We start from the raw sequence: 20,507 nt of genomic DNA on the forward strand, positions 1-20,507 counted from the left end.
AACGCAACAAAACTTTACATAATTAAGAACAGCATTTATATAAACTTGTCTCTACAAATTATTGTACAATTTTTCTAATATTCATACTTTCAATAAATTAGTCTAAATTGGAGTTTCATTTATAGATGTATGTGTAACTTTTACATATGAGTCAGTATGAAATGGTAGACACAATGTTCGAGTATTCTTGTAATCGATGAATGACTGTATTTATTTTCAAGCTTATATATGAAGAAGTATATATGTATGGTATGTATGTAAGTATCGCTGTATATTTTCATAATTTATTAATTCAGTTGATCCTGTTTTTGTGTAGCACTAATATTGGCATTGTGTTTAATATTTACTTAAACATACATTTATAATTTTATGTTTAATTCTTTGGTTTCTATATATTGGTGAAAGCGTTTTTCAACATTTCGGATTGCATAACAAAAGTGCAACTACATAAGGAAAACTTAAATAATGAAAATTAAAGAAATTTAATAATAACTGTTTTGCTATAGAAATCATGAGCAAAATTTTACTATTTTTTCTATATATTCTAATACTTTTGTATTTCATTTAAATATGCAGTATTTTTTTCACGTTGAGCCCCATTTTTTAAAGCATATTTATATATGTGGTCTCCAAGAAGAATTAAGTTTACAAAGCATCAAGTCTCTGAATATCTATGGATGAAATTAAAGAAAGAAAATTTCGCAACCAAAAGAGCGTACTCTTACTCTTCTCAAAGGATTTTGTGTGAGTAGAAAAAGTGTTCACTTTTTAGGCTGATGGCATAGCGGTGCGAGGGCTTTTAAAGTAGAGAGTGATATTGAATGCCGCAAGTATATATATATAGTATATTTAATAAGGAAGACGTCCTCCGAAACTTAATAAAGTATTACATAAAAGCCCATAAATAGGTCAAGATATTTGAAATTTTACAGAAGGAAATATTTTTTAGAAGAACCAAGTTGGGTAATCATTACTATTTCACTCAATGATAGCATTCTTTTTTCTATTTCAAATAAATTTTCAATTAAGATTAATTGTATTCTTTGTATTCAAAATAAAACGATAAATAATATTATTAACCTAACTAAACTTTCGTCTCATTAACTCACATCATCCCACCCACTGCTCCACTATGCGCATAGCCTTAGCTTTAACAAGTACCTATGAATATTTAAGTACCATAATTGCATAGGGACTAATAATAAGAATTTCTCCATAGAATACCGATATGATTTGTAAATTAATCCTATCCATAGCGGTCTCGTATAACTAAACAATTTTATAAAAAAAAAAACAATTTAAATACTAAATAATATAATAATTATATATACGTAAATTATAAATAAATATTTAATTAATTTAATTGCAGCCTCTATATGTGTATATTTACATATATATTCGTATGTAATTAATGTATAACTATTGGCAAATGAATATTTCACTGAAGGTACTTGGCTATTAAATTTTAAATTAACAATTGACTGCAGCAATTTGTTGTTGTTTTTTTTCTTTAGCTATAATAATGCTTTTAATTTTCAATTATTGCGTTCATTTTCTTCTCTAACATGATATCATATTTATAGATTTATAGCGCATTACCTACCATTTGTTGTTTATGTAATTACAAGTATCTATAGGTAAATGTTTAGGTGTACGTGGGTATGTAATACATAGTATATGAGAGTATATATCTAACAAGCACATTTGTTGAAGTACATTCGTGATTTTTCTTATAACTACAGTGGTGCACAAAATAATTACTTAATATTTTAGTTTAATTCAAAGGCAAACGATTTAATTTAATACTTGAACGTTTTGGCATGCCACTGCAGTTCGTCGATTTCAATTCTCTAATAAATAGATATATGCAATATTTTAGTATATGTGGTACGAGTATTTTAATTATTTGTTTATACGTAATTATAAGTATTTGTGTATGCACTTAGAGTAAGTATAACATTTTCCCTAATAATAGTTCATCAATTCAAGTGGAGGTTCATGAAAGCGGGTCATATACATATGAGTATCTTAGAGTTCATCGTTTTATTGTATACATTTACCAAGGTGCAAAGTTGACACAATTTCGAAATTTCTGCTTACATTAAAGCTTTCCCATAATACTTTCCTTTTTTTTAGAATTTTTTATATATTTACCCAAATTATATGTGTGTGATACGAAGCATTTAAACACCAAAAACAAAATAGTTTAATTTACGTGCAACTTTTTAAGGAAACTGAAAGTCGCCAACTTGCACAGCAACTGATCGAAATCAGCATTCATGATTTTCCACATCTTTTATCCGGCTCTGAATACATGTTGAGTAGTACATATGTATTGCTATATAAATACATACATAATATACAGTAGTATGTATATATTCATTCTCCATTCACTACTTCACAATGCTTACTCGTAATACTTCAATTGTTGCCTTTCCTTAGTGCATTTAAAATTATTTCCGAATCATTATCTTTAAATGCAAGTATTATTAGATTTCTTCTTCTAATACTGTTTAAGCATTTGACTCTTTCAGATTTTGTAATCGTGCTAATTGATTCGAATCCAATTCCTCGGGTATGCTTGCGCGACCACCTACAACCTGTTTAGGTGCCTGCACGTCGTCCGCGCTTAGTTCGGCATTCACATCGGCCGATTGTGCACCGCCGGCGAAAGCATCATCGAAATTCGCATCGAAGTTCGCCTCGAAATTTGCCTCGAATCCATCACCAGCGTTAGCGGCGCTACCTTTTTCATTGAACGGGTCTTCCGCCTCCTGCAAGGTCTTTGCTTCGGAGTCCGGATCCTGATCGGATGAGTGTGTATCGTCTGCAAATATTATTACATGGACTTTATTTAATACTTCTAGACAAGAATTGAGATAAATGTTATTTTCAAATTCTTAGAAGAAATTGTCAGCATCGTTTTAGACTTCGAAACTCTCTCTTAAAATAGATTTAACCAGAGGACAACGGCAGGACAATAGAAAACAAATACCGTTCTGAAGGGAATTCCTTTTAATTGATTAGGTCTGACTTACCCTCATGATTCTCGTTTTCATCAGCTGCTGCTTGCACCACTGGTTTCGGTTCCATCTTTTTCTGTTTAACCGGCTTGTCGTCGTCGCTGCTGGCAGTTTTCGCAGTTGCTGCAGCTGCACCACCGCCATCACTCTCTCCTACCGGAGGGAAAGATTTATCTGTGCCGTCTTCAACCATTGGGGTTGCGGCGGTCACAATTATTTGTGCCATACCTAAATTTAGTGAATTACCTTCCTTGCTGGGTCCGACATTTAAGGCCGGCGGCGGCAGCGATGGTGGTGGATTACCATCGTCGCTTATATCGTCCTTTAATGAAAATAAAAAACATGATTTTGAATTATATAAATATAGTAAAGAAAGTTGTTTATTATTTCATTAAACTTTAGTCATCGAAGAATTGTATTGATAACAAGAAAAATTACCTCCATTCCAGGCTCTTGTATGAGTACTGAGTGCATTAAATGAGAAAGGATTACGTAATGTTAATATGTTTCAAGTCTTTGGAAAAGCTTTTGCTAATAATATATTTGTTTTATTTGCTTAATTAGCAAAATAGAGAGGAGCAAAAATTAACTGTAGCAGAACGTGGTTTCTAACACACTACTTTTACATTATGGAGACATATTGTGACATGTGCATACACAAATAGTATATTTATTATATTTTAAGTAAAATCTAAAACTACTTAACATATACATAATTAATTTATAATAAAAATGTTTTTTATTATACCATATTTTTAATCTGATATTAATTTACATTTGTAAATAATACTTATTAATTTTTAGAGCGATATTTTAGACATTATTTTAAATGCAAATGTTATGTATCATCATAATAAACACTTAGAAAAATACATGCGCAAAATATAAAATGAACTATTTAGGAAAAAATATATGCTAATATGTTTATAAACTTAGGCTTCATAAAAAATCGAGGCTTATCCTATCTTGTAAGTCCAATTTTCAGATAGAGTAGACGCAACACATTTGTGTTTTAATATAATGGTCGAAGGAAATTTCATTATACAACTATTCTTCTATATTTAGAAAGTTATTTTTATTCCGTAATTTCGGGGCAGCCGAACGTTTCCGATTTTGTCCATTTTCAAACTATATATAAAGATTTCAACTAAATTTTAGGTTGATATAGCTTTAGTTATTTCAGAGATATATGCATTAAACCTAATAGAGATGGGATCACGATCATTTAAAAAATAATAATTAGTTTTTAGTTTTATTATACAATTTACAAAAAGTAAGATCCCCTAGTCTGAATTATTATCGCAATAATATTGTTATTAAACTGATTGCACCTGATCAGTGTGACTTTTAATCTGGCTAATACACCATAGATCAGTTTTTTAAAATACGCCAAATCCTGAAAATACCCTCGAGAAACAGATCGACAACCCTCGCCTTTTTATCAACTTCAAAGACGCTTTCGATAGCACTGACAGGAGCTGCTTATTCAACGCCATCTCTACATTTGGCATCCTTGCGAAATTCATATGGTTATGTAGAATGGTGTTGAATACAACTATTACCTCTGTCGAAATCCGGGTGGAACTCTCCGAACCTTTCGATACCAGAAACGTTTTTTAAACGTTTTTAAACGTTTAACGTGCGTCCGTAGTGTCACTAGCTATCCTAAAAGGATATGCGGATGATAGAGCCAACAGCGCAGATTTTTAAGTTAATGACTTTGTTTATCTCGGTGCCAACATAAGTATCACCAACAATCTAAGCCTGCAGATCAAGCGCAGTTTAACTCTTGCCAACAGGTGCTATTTAAGAATCCCTAGGCAACTGAGAAACAGATCACTCTCTAGAACAAGAACTCTATAAGTCTATCATTATTTCCGTCCTATTATATGGCGCAGATGCACGATGACGAACCGAGATGAAAAGGTTTTGAGAGAACTGTTCTCCGCAAGATCTTTGCCTTGAATTAGAAGTACCGAAGTAGATGGAACCATGAACTGTATGAGATCTGCGGCAACATGGGACACAAAACTGTTTTATCCGAGTCCACCTAAAATAATAATTTGAATAGTTGCAGAAGTTTTCATTACCGTATCTTATAAGCTATTAAAGCTTTATTCATCAAGACTCATCAACACTATGCGAGGTATTAGTCAACATACTACTCAATCTAGATAAATTTGAAATTTTTCTTATAATCCATCAGTAGCACAATTTGAAAATGGGAATAATCGATACTCTTCTCTAACATGCCTACTTCTCTTACAATTTACAAAATGTAATTTTGACATGTGGCAACTGTCATCTTGAAATTCAGTTAACGTCTTTCCTATCCTTGTGTACTAAGTATGAGAATCTCCATGGTCTTTGTACCAGAGATATCAGTCAATTGTATGGTAAGATAATTAATTGTTTTCTAAAAAATATTTTTTCTTGTGTTCAGTGTGTAAGATTGTAAGTTTAGGAAACGATAGTGAATATTTATTTAAGTTAACTGGGTGAATCTACAATTTACAAAAATATTTACAAAAAAACATTGTGAGTAACTTAACATAGTAGAATACAAGTAAGTTAATAAAATATTTTGGAACTGGTATAACACTTTATTTAGAATTTTAAATTCCAATTCATGTAAAGTATATACACTCCATTAACCGAATTAACCGAATAAGGCATTATTCGAATAATATTATTCGGTTTAGAGTATCCGGATAGTCGTAAGTCGTCGACTATTCGATTAACCGCTCATTTCCGATTATCCGGTTAACCGTTCGTTGTCGATTATTCGAATAGTACAAGTTCATTCATTTTCTTATTTTTATTTAAAAATTTAAAACAAACAAAAATCAAAGGAAAATTTTCGGTTATTTAAATACTTGCAACTATTCGAATAGTATTAATCGGTTAACAATCATACGAACGGTTACAAAACAGATATTGGAATAACAAAGTTTTTCAAGTTATACGAATAATTTTAAGAACCCTAATATACACATATACCAAATTTAAATCAGTTATTTAAAAAAATATTTTTTTAATTTCTTTATAGTTATATACATCAAATATACACATAAACCAGCTAAAATTTTATATTCAAACAGGTTACATTGTTCAGAGATAAAAATACTCAATATTTTATAGAAAATCGGTTATGAGAATCAATTCAGATATTTAGACTATAAAACTCTCAGTTAAAACAATACGAAAACATTAAGAGTACAAGGACAGCCTACAGAGAGAAAATATTTATTTTTGATAAAGTGAAATCCCGAAGCGAACACTACGAGTATTTACCCTTTTTGATGCTGGCTTTATTGCTTAGTACTTTTCAAAAGTACAAAGCATCGATACGTATATGATAAGTAATAAAATATATATTGATTTATTAAATATTTAAATGCACATTTGCTTAAACGAGTATGTGAGCGAGTTATGTGAAGTGAGCATTGGGTGTAAATTGAGTTATGCACTAAGAAACATTGCAAACTACATACATCCATACAGATATGCAGATGGATTGTGTAAATTGTTATGTGGTGATAGTGTGTTTTTGGTGGTTATGCAGTGCGGGGTACAAAATTGATGCAAATTCGTGTACTCTGTAGCTGCAACTGAAAAAGCTTGATTACAAAACGCACACACACACAGACATAACGGTATTATCAAATATAAAATATTAAAATACATCGGAATATTTTGGAAAACAAAGATCACTTAAAATGCCAACACTGTTCGATGAAAAGAAATATACACTTCACATTTTGTTTTCGAAAAATTGGAAAATGGAAATTTTTTAGCACATTGTTAGTAAGATGGGTATTGTGGATTTTACCTCTAAAGATATTATAGAAGCAGGAGTATTCATAATATGATATAATAAAATGAAGGTCAAATTTTTTTGTAGAAATACTAAAGGAGCTGTGAAAATTTCATTAAGCATGCTTGAAGGAATTACTAAATTACCTGGTGGAGGCATGCTGGGTGCGCCACCGTTTGGAATGTAGCCGCTATCGTCATCTAAACCAATAAAGGATGCAAGGATGAATTAAAATATTTACACAGCAATTCAAAACGTCACACTCACCTGCAGTGTCCTGTGATTCAAACATATCCTCAGTAAGTTCGTGCGCATACTCTGGCGGTAGTGCGGGTGCGGGTGGAAGCGCAAAGCTCGGTGGTGCAGTCGGAGGGGGTGACTCATCGCCACCTTCCGACATTGGTTCACCATTCTCGTCACACTCTTCAACTACCAACGATGGGAAATTACCAAATTTACCATCTAATTCACCCTCCCACCAGCCATCGTCTACGCCATGCGCCGTCTTTGTGACAATCTTAATAATTTGACCCTCTTCAAAGGTGAGCTCATCCTCGGCAGTCGCATCGTAGTCGTACAAGGCTATGCAATAAAGTACATCGGACTTCCGCTTCTGTGGCGCCATTATGACCGAGACCTGATCGGGTGACTGCATGGAATCCACAGTTTGATCTTCATTGTCAACGGTATAATCGACAGATGAGAATGAGATTTGTGAGCGCAATTGATTGCCTGAGCTACCGTTGACGGCAGTATCCTGTTCGATGTCCAGATAATTGTGCGGCACATAGCCTTCTTCGCCGCGATAATTGCGTGCGCGCAACCAGCCATCACCATCACCTTCACCAATCACCTCCAGCTGTTCATTCTCGACAATAGTCAGTTCGTCTGGATTTTGAGCCTATATAGAGGATTAGTTTAGTTCATAACCATAAAATACATAAACGAAATTCTTACAGTGTAGCTATACAAAGCGGTGCATTTGAAGATAGCCTCTTTCGGTTCAGGAACAATGGGCTCGTCTTTCTCCTCCTCCTCGGCACCCCAGTTGACCTCAGTGGGATCATCCCATCCGGTACTAGCGGCCATCATTGGAGCTGCAGCAATCGGTTCCGGTACACGTTCTTCCACGTCTATTTCAATATATAAATTATTGTAATTCTTAACACATGGTCGTTTCATGCTAACCTTCATCGCTGTCACTGAATGTCTTATCACGCGACAACTCCTTCTCTACTTTAGATTTAGCAGCCACACCTGCCTGCGCACCGCCTGCGTCCTCCTTGTCACTGTCATAGAACGAGTCCGAACTTGGATTTTCCTACAGCGCGAATTCGAAAATTAATTATTTGTTCATAAATTATATATAAATATATCTTGTACTCACCCCTTGTCCCGAAGCATCTGTACGCATAGAGATGGAACTAGCGGAACGTGCTAATTCCTGTACACCCATAATCTCTGCCTCTTGCACCCATTCATCGACATTAATGCCACCCTCACGCAAACTCTGCAAGCATGCCTCAGCCTTGGCCTTCTCCGTCTCAGAGCGGCGTATCAAATCTCTAAACTCTTCTATTTTCGTGTCCAAATCTGGTCCATTAGGATCGTTTGGATCACTGCGTTGTCCCGAATCACGTAGAGATACACAAATGGCTAATTTCTTCGCAGCTTCACGTATAGCTACGTTCTCCTTCACCACACGACCCGCCAAATTCCTTGCTTCTTTCGTAAGCGTCTCTGATGCCGATTCATGTTCGGTGGTAATCTTTCGTATCGGATCATTATCGCACGGTTCGAAGTCATATTGTATATGTTGTTTTAATACTGGATAAAAGAGATAACAGCACTGTAGATTGTATTCACGCGTCAATTGTTGTGCCTGATCGCGTATTTTGCCGAACGAATTCTGTGTGGCCGAACAGGTGAGCAATTCGGTGCGGCCCATCAGTGTCAGGTACTCGGCTACTCGTTCAAATACATAATTCTCCATTGTGGTCATCGTTGTCTGCAGATCGACGGTGAAGTAACGATTCTGATGTGCATTCGCTGCGGCCAAACTAAGTATGTAGTCATTGCGTGCGCCCGTCGACTTTTCTTCCAGCAATTCTTTGCGCGATGTCACACGTGCGCTATTCTTTTGTAGCGAAGTGATCGATTGGAAGAATGAGCCCTTCTTTTTCTTTAGTTTCTCCTCAATATCTCGTGCTTTATCACGCACATCATGTGCACAGTGCTCCTCGTCGAAATATTGCTTTTTTGTCTTATCGACATCGGAAACGCTGAGATGCAATTCTTTTTGGACATTCACTATCTGGGAGAGCGCCCTTTTCGAAATGGCCAGTTTGTAGTCGCGTAGCACCTTAGCTTCGTCAGCAATCTGCTGCTGGAATACTTCAATGGCTGCGAGGCGAGCGCGTGCCAGCTTTTCATTCTCTTCAAGTACAGTACGCCAAACGCTCCACATGTTCCTATTTGAAGAAAAGTAATTAATAACTTATTTAATACATTAATAATTGCACTATAGTTAATTAGTTGAAGGAATCGTTTTACGATTGCAATTTTGTAATAGTGGCGAGAATCAGAAGAAAAACTTTGAGGAGTTAATTTTCAATAATATGACTTCATTTCTTATCGCGTCAGCTATAATAAGTAATAGGACTAGACCAAAAAGAAATGTGATAATAATTTCTAATACAAACTATCGTTAAATAATTAGTTGTATCCTCTTAGTTCGAGTCGACATATGTACATTTATCAAATTTTCCTTTCTCCATCGGTGCCAAATGTACACATTGAACAATGAAAAGAAAAAAAACCGCATTTAACTCCTTACAATTTATTGAGGTCTGAGGATCGTAACATAACTACATTAATATACATATGTCAGGAAAAGTGAGTTTTATAGATATGAATCATTGATAACATTCAAATTCAGCCTTATATCCTTTTTAACAGCTTCTTCCGATCTTTCGAGCATTTTGGTCTTTAATAAATTATATCATATAGGCAGAGTATTGAATCCATTCTTTGTGATTTTTTTTCTAAATTAAAGCTTCCACAACATTAATTTAAAATACTGTTGTATGTATGTTTGTAATGAATAAACTCAAAAACTACTCTGCCATTGGAAAGCTACATTCACCCCGAGTAACATAGGCTATATTTTTTGCAAGAATCTCAACTTTCTGGAAATAGTTTCCTGGTGAGGGTATCAAAAAACTACGTGATGGATAGTCTTAATCTGAAAATGAAAATCGTCTTGCAAGTCATTCTCTTCGCATCGCAATCGCTTGCCAGAGAGTCAAGTAATGAGCGCACGCAGCTGCTTGCTGAACAAAATTTCAAAACCTCCCAATTACGCGCTTGAGAGTCGAATACGGAGCGTGTACAGCGGCTTGAAGAACAAAAAATAATAGGGCGAGCTCTGAGCGTTCCCAACGCCTTCATAATCAGAGAGAAAGACATCGGACACTAAAGGCTAGAGGTCGTAATCAAGTTTTAGCTCATTGCAAATTAAATATAATTAAATGAACCCACGCAAGAAACGGGAAAGTACATACATATATAATATATAGGAGAGTGTGTAAAAACTTATAACTTTTGAAATGTTTGTTTAAAGCCGTGCGAAGCCGGAGCGGTCTACTAGTTTTTACATAAAGACACCAAACTTCATGATATCCCACCAAGGGTGAGACCAACAAGAATTAAGCAGTCGACTAATAAGTTTCATAATAAACTCGTTACCGCCAATAAAGTCATCAGAATATTTACCGGAAAACCCACTGTAAAATTTTAACAATGAATTATTTCTTCTATAATTCCGTACGAATTAAGTTTAACATAATGTCTGTAACAGAGTAGCGTCTACAAAGAAAAGCTCTCAGTAGCCCAGAATATACAAAATTGAAAACATAATGGGTTACTTTTGAGGACAGCAATAAGCTGCTATATAAACACGTTCTGATAATTGTCCTATTGTAAGCACTCAACCTTTAACCAGTTATTTCATATCTCATGTAAGCTAAGCTGGTAAGCAATAACAAACTTAAAGCCTTTTTAGACAAATGACCATGTTAGCAGTAACAGTGCGATATGTGGGACGATTAAAACCTAAACGAATTTTAACAGGGATGATATGATATGTGGGACGATTCCAACGCAAAAATAAAGTGGGTGAGAGCAAGTGTGATAGAGACAAGATTGTGACACGCCAACAAGGATATGTCGTCATAACAAAGAGAATAAGAAGAGAAAACAAAGAAAAACTGTCAAATTCACATTTAAATAGTAAACAAACACAGAAACATTTCTCCAAACTTGTAAAATAAATTAATTATATTATTAGTTTATACTGAAACATTATTAGTGAAACGAGTGGTTTGTTTTCTATTTGTATATGTTTTCAACATCATTGCAACTTAAATGGATGATGTATTATTTTGTTGTTTTCTTGCTTTTTATGACGTCATTACCAAATGCGAAACAAAAAATATTTAAGCTCAAGAAAGATAGGGAAATTTACTGTAAAAGTAGGAGGCTTCATATCTGAAGTACGACCGATAAGGATTGGTGTACCGCCGGAGAGTGTTTTAGGGCCAACTTCATACATAAGATAATATATTCAGCAGACCTTCCAATATATGTATAGACAGCAGAAATAAATATATATACATATATCCAAACTCCGAGATCACCCAAACCGATCGGCTAATGCTTTAGTACATTCCTGTAATCAATCACGTATAAAAAGAAGAGATATACCTGCATACTAAAGAGCAACAACTCTTGTTAGTTTTAAGCTTGTTTAGTTTTAATTAGATTTAAGAATTTATAACTTATTATTAGGCTTCAAAAAGCAGATTCAACAAATAATGAAATATTGAAAAAAAGTTGAAGAAAAATTATCCGTATTTATAAATAGAATCTTTCTCTTTTAAGGCAATGTTGACTTATATGGTTGACTTATGCCTTCTTTCGGAAAAATTAACCGTAGCTAGTATATATTACGTTCAGGAGATTAAAAAGTCACCTACCTATATAACCATAAGCATGAACAGTTGGTGATACATAATACATATGAGGTGCTGTTGTATTATTTGTAGTGTGTCAAGGTCAAGGTTGAGTAGCTTTACGAAAAGCAGTGGACAACAATTTTATAAATAGTTTAACACTTTCTAGTAGAAACAATCAGCGGATCACAACAGAAAAAAAAATAGTTTGTACATAGTACATTTAAACAAGGAAGGACAATACCATTACCAGCAACACTTAGCAATATATACACATGCTATTTGTATGTCATTCATACAATTTGCCAGTGTGTATCAGCAGTTTAAGTTTCGAAATTGCAAGAGGAACGTAGTGAACGTTTGTTACTCTCTACTCACCATCTCTCCTCCATGCCCTCCATTTTTATGTCGGGTATATTTGGTATTTTCTTATTCAAATATTGCGAAGAGATCTTCAGCAACGATTCGCTGTATGTTTTCTCAATGGCGGAACGTTTGATGGTGAACTGTCGGATGTCCTCGAGCAGATCGCATTCATGTTGATTCTTTAATTGCAATTTAGCCACTTGCTCTGTGTGTAAATTCTTTAAGAATTTCACATAATTTCCCTGTTAAAGATAAAATGCACCGTTAGAGGAGAAAAGATGCGAGTAAATTTAAATAACTGCACGTACAAACAAACATTTAAGCATTTGAACACGTATATGATAAAAGCAATAAAATAATATATAAATAATAAAAATAGTTGTAAGCACAGGCAGTTTTCATAGTAGGTGCATAAGCAATTCAGACACGTCTAGCGAGTAGCATGCAAACTAATTAATTCAACTAAATACGATAATGATGGATGAAATAAGATATTAATAACAAACGCAAATGTGTATTCCTTTATAACTTAATTTTATTGCAATTAAATACAGTTGAACTTCCATAACTCGAACTTTTATAACTGATAGTTCTCCATAAATCGAACTCTTGAATTGCCAATAGTAGTCAAATTACATACAAATTACTTTCCATAACTCGAAAGTCTCTCGAACTTCAAGTTTTTGTGTATATCCTTGTGTTTCCATAGTAACTTAATTCTGACAAAAACTACTTAATTAGTAATGGGTAATGTATTTAATTTCAATTTTCCAAAGATTATCCAACTATTATTGGTGAACGGATTTTTATTTTTTTCTAAATCTTTCTATGATATAAAAACATATTACATATCTAAATATGGGTTTCACAAATTATATTCGGGTGCCTATCGTCTGCATCATTTAGTGAAAATTGTCCTTATTATCCACCCAACCCCGCCACTAAAAAGTTTTGTTATTCGCAACTTCTAAAGCTAGATATACCAGCCAAACTTGATAAACACATTTCCCATTATAACCCACTTCTGGTTGACCCATAATTGGGCGACGCCACGCCCATTTTCCATTTTGTAAAAAAATCTGAGTGCAGCTTCCATCTGCCATTTCTTATGTGAAATTTAGTGTTTCTGACGTTTTGCGTTAGTGAGTTAACCCACTTTTAGTAATTTTCAACTTAACCTTTGTATGGGAGATGAGCGTGGTTATTATCCGATTTTGTGGGGGGTAAGAGAATCGACTGCAGAAAGTTTGGTTTATATAGCTTCATTGGTTTGCGAGATATATACAAATAACTGATTTGGGGGCGGGGCCACGCCCACTTCCCCAAAAAAATTACATACAGATATGCCCCTTCCTAGTGCGATCCTTTATTCCAAATTTTACTGTTATAACTTTATTTATGGCTTAGTTCTGACACTTTATGTGTTTTTGGTTTTCGCCATTTTGTGGGCGTGGCAGTGGACCGATTTTGCTCATTTCGAAAGCAACCCTCTCATGGTCCCAAGGAACATGTGTTCCAAGTTTCATTAAGATATCTCAATTTTTACTCAAGTTACAGCTTGCATGGACGGACGGACGGACGGACGGACAGACGGACAGACATCCGGATTTCAACTCCACTCGTCATCCTGATCATTTATATATATATAACCCCATATCTATTTTTTTTATTTCTTGGTGACACAAACAACCGTTATGTGAACAAAACTATAATACTCTGTGCAACAGGTTGCGAGAGTATAAAAAACTCCGAACTTATTTCACCAATATTTGACATTAATCGTTAAAATAAATAATACCCAAGAAAAAATCACTAATCAATGTGTCTTAAAATCCTGATTATTTCGTAATAACTCTAGAAGTGTGTTAATCTTGCCTATTGAATACTTTTAATGAATTGTTTCAATGTATTGAACATGGCTTAAAAGAAATATTTTAATTACCTTTGCTTTGAATATTAACAGAGCTTTAAAAGCGGACTTATTTGAAGTCTCAATTCCGGTATTATCAGTTTAACATTTAATGAAGTTCCCTAAATGTTTTAAGAAAGAAACTCTTTCGTGGAAGTGCACTCAAAAGATTTGAAACATTAATAAAATTTAGATAATAAATCCGTTTCTGTAGAATTCTAACCAAATATATGAATATATTAAACAACACTATTCTTCTTGGACCACCACTGTTCTTGACAGCAAATATGAGTTGGGAATATTATGAAGTACAGGTTTTTAGCTCGCGGGGCAAAGACTGAAAGAATAAGTAATGATTTTCGGACAGAACTCCTACACAGAACTACCGGAATATACCTAAATCAAAAGCAGTTCCTGCCTTGAATCCAATAAACTCATCCGATTAATAAGTTCGTACATACTTAAGTATTAGTACAATGTATAAGAAACAAAATATAAAGTTAGAAATTGGATTGAAAAGATTACATCTAAAAACTAGGTTAGGGAAGATTGCAAAGATAATACTTCGATTTTTCCTTTATTGGATGAAATTTTAAAAGTTTCCAGAACTGATTATCTGGATTTCAAAATGAAAAAGTCTCAATCAAAAAGCTTTCAAATACAGTGGACAAAAATAACAAATAAGTCTAATAGCCAATTAATTTAAATTAGTCAAGGACTATTCAAGACTCATATATTTTGTAATATACAATTTATTTTCTTTTTGTTAACTAAAAAGTGCATTAAAATTTATAAGTACATATTAATTTATTTATATATGTATATATTTATAATAAATATATTTATTGCTATAATACGTGTGCTTAACTAAAATTGGAACAATAATTGCGGAAATATAAACGCGTAGGTGTCAATTCCCTCGCCTTCTTGTGACTACAAATCAACGAAACACGGAACAGTAAATGACAACATCGAGAACGGTAACGAAAAGGGGAAATAAAGAGTGAGTACACTACAAAGACACATATTAACACGAGAGAAACGTACATACATACATATATGTAAATACACACACACATGTACATACATTTTTCAGCCAAATTCATGGGGGCGGAAACTTACCTTACGTGGCGGGGGCTGCATTTTCGAGTGTGTTTACTTGGAATTGCACTCAGTGCAACCACTTCAAAGTAGATTTGGAAAAATAATATTCTAATTGCTTATTTAGTTTATGTTTTTATATTGCTTTGGTGACGCAGTTGATAGATTACGTTATGTTATTAACTACCCTTAGCAATCGAATGTTTTCAATTTAAACGAGAACATAATAGCTAAAAGAAATTTCGAAGGAACAAGGACATGAATATCAAAAGGAAACATAGAATAGCAATTTCACACAAATAATCATAGCTTAACAGAAAACATTTTGATAGTATATTTGTTGTTGTTTCTTTTCACATTTTTTTTTTTTTTGGTAGAGAGAGGCACTAGAATTTCGGAGGAATATAATCACACAAGGAATGCAAAAGGGATATACTGCGCGATAGGAAATTTTCGAGTTATTATATAAGCACATGTAACTGACGGAAAGGCCGTGCAGACTCGTGTATACTGGAGCGCTTTTGCGGAACGGCAAAAGTAATGAATTAGCAATGCAGCATAGCACTAAAAAGCAGTCACATACACACTTTATGTAATGAGAAGAATAAGAATATACATTTCTAATTTTTTACACCACTGTTTTTTAGTGAATTTTACATGCATATTTCCAATTTCTCTGCTTTAAATAATGATTTTTCTTTCGGGCACATCAGCAAGTATCGCACAAGCATATTATTTAAATACTTTGCAAATACATATTTATTTATGAGCATAAAATAAATGTCTTAAATATTCTCATATATTGTTGATTTATCACAGTAGCAGGCAAAATTGCGTTTATTTAATACAGAATATTATGCTAACACTTTTCTTCGACATATCCACTTCGTTGTGCTGTCGTTTTTTCATTTAAACAAATTACTTAATAATATGCTCTACACAGATTTTCACTTTTCTGCTCAACTGCTATTAAATATTTAAATTCCTTTACATTAAGATAACTTTTTTTTGGCCAGGCTAAGCAAATTTTTCAGCGAAAATTACGGTCGCGCAGTCTGAAAATATCTGATTTTCCTGCCAACTTATCGATTTCGTGAGGTTGCGTTGAAAATTTCTTTTCAAATTTCTTCTTCCACTTTTCTCATTGGAAGTCGTAACACACATTCATATGCACGCACTTGAAATAGCGCTACGTTTAGGTATTTCCTAGTCGTTTGGCAGACTAACCGACTGAATGACAGGCTGATACACTCAACTCCCGTATAACTAAACACTGCGAGGCGTGCAAGCGTGGCGCTAAAGCCTACGCTTTTCTAATGGTAACCACAGTAATTTTCAGCTGTCTCTGTGGGTAGTATTAGGACGTCGAAATTCCACAGCAATTGGTAGTTAGTAGAAACCATTCATTCATATGACAACTGGAAGCAAATAGTTGAGCTTCCAACCCACACTCATGTGGACGCATGCGCAATGCAAATATCCTTTGCCCACGATTTTATCTCTTTTAGTACGCTCTGCATCATGGTTACTGCTTTGTCCTTTCCTTGAATTTGTTTTCACTTTCATTACTTTGCCTATTTATAGTTAGCGCCACCAGCTGTAAGTATTACCAATATATTTCTCCGTTTGCTGTTTGTAATCCAACGCTTATCGCGTTGTCATCAAGTTGCCATAAACTTGGTTGCGTGACGATGAGGTAATATTTGTTCTGATAATTGTTATACACGGTCAGCAGCTGTGGAATTCAATTGGCTGGTTTATAGGCTATACAAAACCAGAGGTCAATGTATCGTCAAAGTATATAATAATAAAACTGCATTTGTTGTTTATGAGTTTACTGAAAGCATCATCCTTATTATTATTGTTATTATTATATTTTTAATAGAATAAAAGTTAATTCATTACACTTTATGACACGTCTACAACTGAAAATAAAAAAAATGTTTTCACCAAATTCAGCATGACCAAACGTTATAAATTTGAGTAGTTCTGCTTTTTGAGTGAATAATATGTATATTTTATCAGCTACATTCCGGGTATTTAAGCACTTATCGAGTGGTTGTGATAAGGTAATAAATACAAACAGTCACGTATACCCCAAATAGCATAGGTAAATATTTTACAATTTTATTCGAAACTGGAAAATACATAACTTAATATTATTTCAAATAACCAGGCGAATATTTTAAATACATATATTTGTATACACATATGAATGTACTTTCGAATTTTAATTTCGATTTGATTACGTTCACAAAATACTATATATAATTTCATGAACCCTTTTTACAATTTGAAGTTGAAAGAAACAAAAAAAAAACTGTATTCACTAATAACAAATGTTGAAAATTCACTATTATTACTATTTTTATAACTTTATAAAATTAAACTTTATAATAGCTGCAGTTTATGTGGCTGCACATAAATTACTTCTTTAGCTGCTGCGTCCGCAGTTTGTATGGTATATGGTGCAATTGTTGGGTCAAAGAAAGCTTCTAGTCTGGTGCCGACTTTTATATGTGCTGCCATGTCGACATCAATTACAATACGTACATTATCAGCAATTTCACTATTTACATTGTTTTTCTCGCACTGCTCCAACTCCACTGTTGCTATGTGCACACCGTAAGCTTCGTGTAATTCTAATACACACATACGCGTACCGTTCTGTAGTCCCAGTTTTTGGTCATTCTGTAAGAAATTGCGTTCTATGCGGTTTGCTTCCTCTAACTTTTGCAAACGCTCCGCATATCCTCCTTGGATATATGGCTTTTTCTTTTGGTAAAATGTTATTGGATGAGCTTTCACTTTGGCAGCAGCACTTTCACGTTCAATTAGCGCAACTAATAATTCCAATTCTGTGGGTGCTGAGCTCTTTTGGGTGGCAGTAATGCCATTCTTTGGGGTGCGCATTGGTGAACCATTTTCTGATGAAGAAGACGACCATTCAATGGATGTATCTGCATTGTCATACTGTGATGAATAGTTTTTTGTCGGTGTCTTTTGTTGTTGTTCAGTTGGTGTACTAATTTCTTGAAAGCTACTCTGGCAACGTAATATTGAAAAGGTCTTACGCACTTTACACCATGGAGAGCGATTTATACTATTATTGTCTGATGGAATATTCCTGCTACCCAAGGTGGTTCTTATTTCTCCGTGCGTTTCGATGCCTTTACTCAATTTTCGCTTAATACACAAGTTAGGCAATTTCGATTTTCTTGCTGACCGCGAGCACTTTCTACTAAGAGGAGTTGAGACACCATTGTCAACGTGGCTTGTATTCAAAAAACTTTGACAATTCTCGGTGGAATACTCGTCATCGCTACTCCAGGTTATATCCACAGATGCAGTCTCACTTTGTTTGGACAAGTTATGGCGGGAAAATATTGTATTCTCTTCGTCACTGCTACAATCCGATATTCTAAGCTCAGGAGATTGTCGTTTGGGACAGCATGGAATAGCCATTGTTTCATATTATTAAAAGTCAAAGAAAACAATTAATTTTATTGTGGACGCTCTGAAAATATTATTTGTTATCTTTTGTAAATAAAATAATAACAATTAAACATATGATTTCGTAGAGTTGCCAAAGGCTTCATATATGCAAAGTTTTTCCGATAGATGGCCGCATACATTTCAAGTTTGACCAACTTTAACGTTTTAAAACTATTAAAATATAATACTTATAGCACGTAAAGGAAAATATAATTTAACGTCATTGCTATCAAAAACTGAATAAAACAAGATATCGAAACACATATGACGCTGTTTACAGATGTAAACACATATTTATATATACCTTTATGTACTGTCCCGATCCGCATTTAATCAAAAGGTTTAGGCTAGGATAGCCAATTGTTAATGTCAACATCGAAGTGATTTAAAGCTAATTAACATGAAATCATCAAGTGCGACTCTGATTTAGCGCCTTCTGTTTGTCACATTTTGCTTAATCACAGCTGATTTTGACGATATGAGATACAAATAATTCAAATAGATAATCTTGAAATAAACTCGGTGACGCGATTAATATTATGTTCCATTAAGTGATAATAAAAAAAAAAGAAATAATGGCAGAGGTTTCAAGAAAAAAAAGAGTAAATTGGAGTGAGGCTGCCGAAGCCGATCTAATACAGTTCTGGGCAATGAACATGGCAGAGCTTCGAACAGTTAAGAGAAATATGCATATACATCAGGAAATAGCGAAGGACATGACTTCAATTGGCCATAAATATACGGCTGTGGAAATTAGGGTAAAAATTAAAAATTTCAATAAAAGATACAGGTAGGTAATAAATTATGATGTAAAACGTCATAATTAAATATAATATTTTGTTTAATTTTAGGATGGAGAAGAAGAATATAGGTCCATCGGGTATTTCAACTTGGATACATTTCGATGCGGTCCACAAAGCAATAACCGGCTACAAAAGTTTTTGTTCGGACGAGCTTGCGGAGGACAGTATTGTGGGTAAGTGTGTGTGTTGTAAGTGTATTGAAGTAGGTTCCATAATTCATACTATGCCACTAGCATTTATTTAAAATTTAATAAAATTGCGTTTTATGGAATATTTCTCTGCTTTTATATTTATCAAATAGAGCCAATTCATGTGGAGTCTGAAAGCGAAGGAGAATTGCCTCTTCCGAGTCCTGGCGGATCTTCGGATACCTCCAATCACACTTCATCCAGTGAAGCTGAAAAAAAAGTAGTGTCGGTAATGGATGAAATGAGGAAGGATCCTGGCGGATCTTCGGATACCACCAATCCCCCTTCATCCAGTGAAGCTGAAAAAACGATAGTGTCGGTAATGGATGAAATGAGAAAGGATTTTGTGAAGGTGTTTCAGGCGATGAATGATGCCGATGAAAAACGGCTACGTATATTAGAAAAAGCTGTCAAAGATGTTAGTGAGATGAAGGATGCTTTCATCGAATTCCTTCGTCGCCAAAACTAATTTTAAAGTTTTTAATTTAGATTTTAAAATAATTAATATAGTTATTATATATATTTTCTAAAATTATATGTGTTTGATAAGTAAGTATGTTGTGTGTGTATTTAAGTATGAATCGGTTGCTGATTACAGATAATTTTTGAGACGTACCAATATAATTACACGAATGACATTAGAATCCATATAATACCAATATTTATATATTAATACACATACAGTTACGATTATCGCCCTTTTTTCAAACGAAATTAATAAAGACGGAATTTGGTTCTTCCCATTTGTTCAAACTAATTTATTAAATGGTATAACGAAAAAACAACCATATTA

At 34.0% G+C, this 20,507-nt stretch overlaps 2 protein-coding genes across 18 annotated transcripts; one reads left to right on the top strand and one right to left on the bottom strand.

Annotated features, from left to right (window-relative positions):
- Positions 1-274: 274 nt before the first annotated feature.
- On the bottom strand, positions 275-17,267 carry LOC105218573 (protein nervous wreck). 17 transcript variants are annotated; one of them, XR_008470976.1, is made up of 12 exons: positions 16,093-17,102; positions 12,231-12,460; positions 8,228-9,311; positions 8,029-8,161; positions 7,798-7,973; positions 7,108-7,741; positions 6,987-7,040; positions 6,318-6,347; positions 3,462-3,487; positions 3,039-3,345; positions 2,412-2,827; positions 275-2,338 (listed from the first exon to the last, which is right to left on the bottom strand). XR_008470976.1 is itself a non-coding variant. In XM_054229463.1 (12 exons), the coding sequence occupies exons 2-12, from the start codon at positions 15,268-15,270 to the stop codon at positions 2,514-2,516; spliced, it is 3,009 nt and encodes a 1,002-aa protein (XP_054085438.1). In that variant the 5' UTR covers positions 15,271-15,458; positions 17,134-17,267; the 3' UTR covers positions 275-2,513. The 17 variants fall into 17 exon arrangements, 16 of the variants coding, with proteins under 16 accessions (XP_054085438.1, XP_054085440.1, XP_054085441.1 ...); XM_054229463.1 differs by lacking the exon at positions 16,093-17,102 and adding exons at positions 15,250-15,458; positions 17,134-17,267 and having other exon boundaries at positions 275-2,827; XM_054229465.1 differs by having other exon boundaries at positions 275-2,827; positions 7,108-7,512; positions 7,582-7,741; positions 16,093-17,104.
- A 1,851-nt stretch (positions 17,268-19,118) lies between these two features.
- LOC105218575 (uncharacterized) lies at positions 19,119-20,499 on the top strand. The gene is made up of 3 exons (XM_011194262.3): positions 19,119-19,513; positions 19,575-19,699; positions 19,828-20,499. Exons 1-3 carry the CDS (start codon positions 19,299-19,301, stop codon positions 20,181-20,183), a joined length of 696 nt encoding a protein of 231 aa, XP_011192564.1. The 5' UTR covers positions 19,119-19,298; the 3' UTR covers positions 20,184-20,499.
- The last annotated feature ends 8 nt before the right edge of the window (positions 20,500-20,507 follow it).

This window comes from Zeugodacus cucurbitae, chromosome 4 (genome assembly GCF_028554725.1).
Source record: "Zeugodacus cucurbitae isolate PBARC_wt_2022May chromosome 4, idZeuCucr1.2, whole genome shotgun sequence".
Lineage (NCBI taxonomy): Eukaryota > Metazoa > Arthropoda > Insecta > Diptera > Tephritidae > Zeugodacus > Zeugodacus cucurbitae.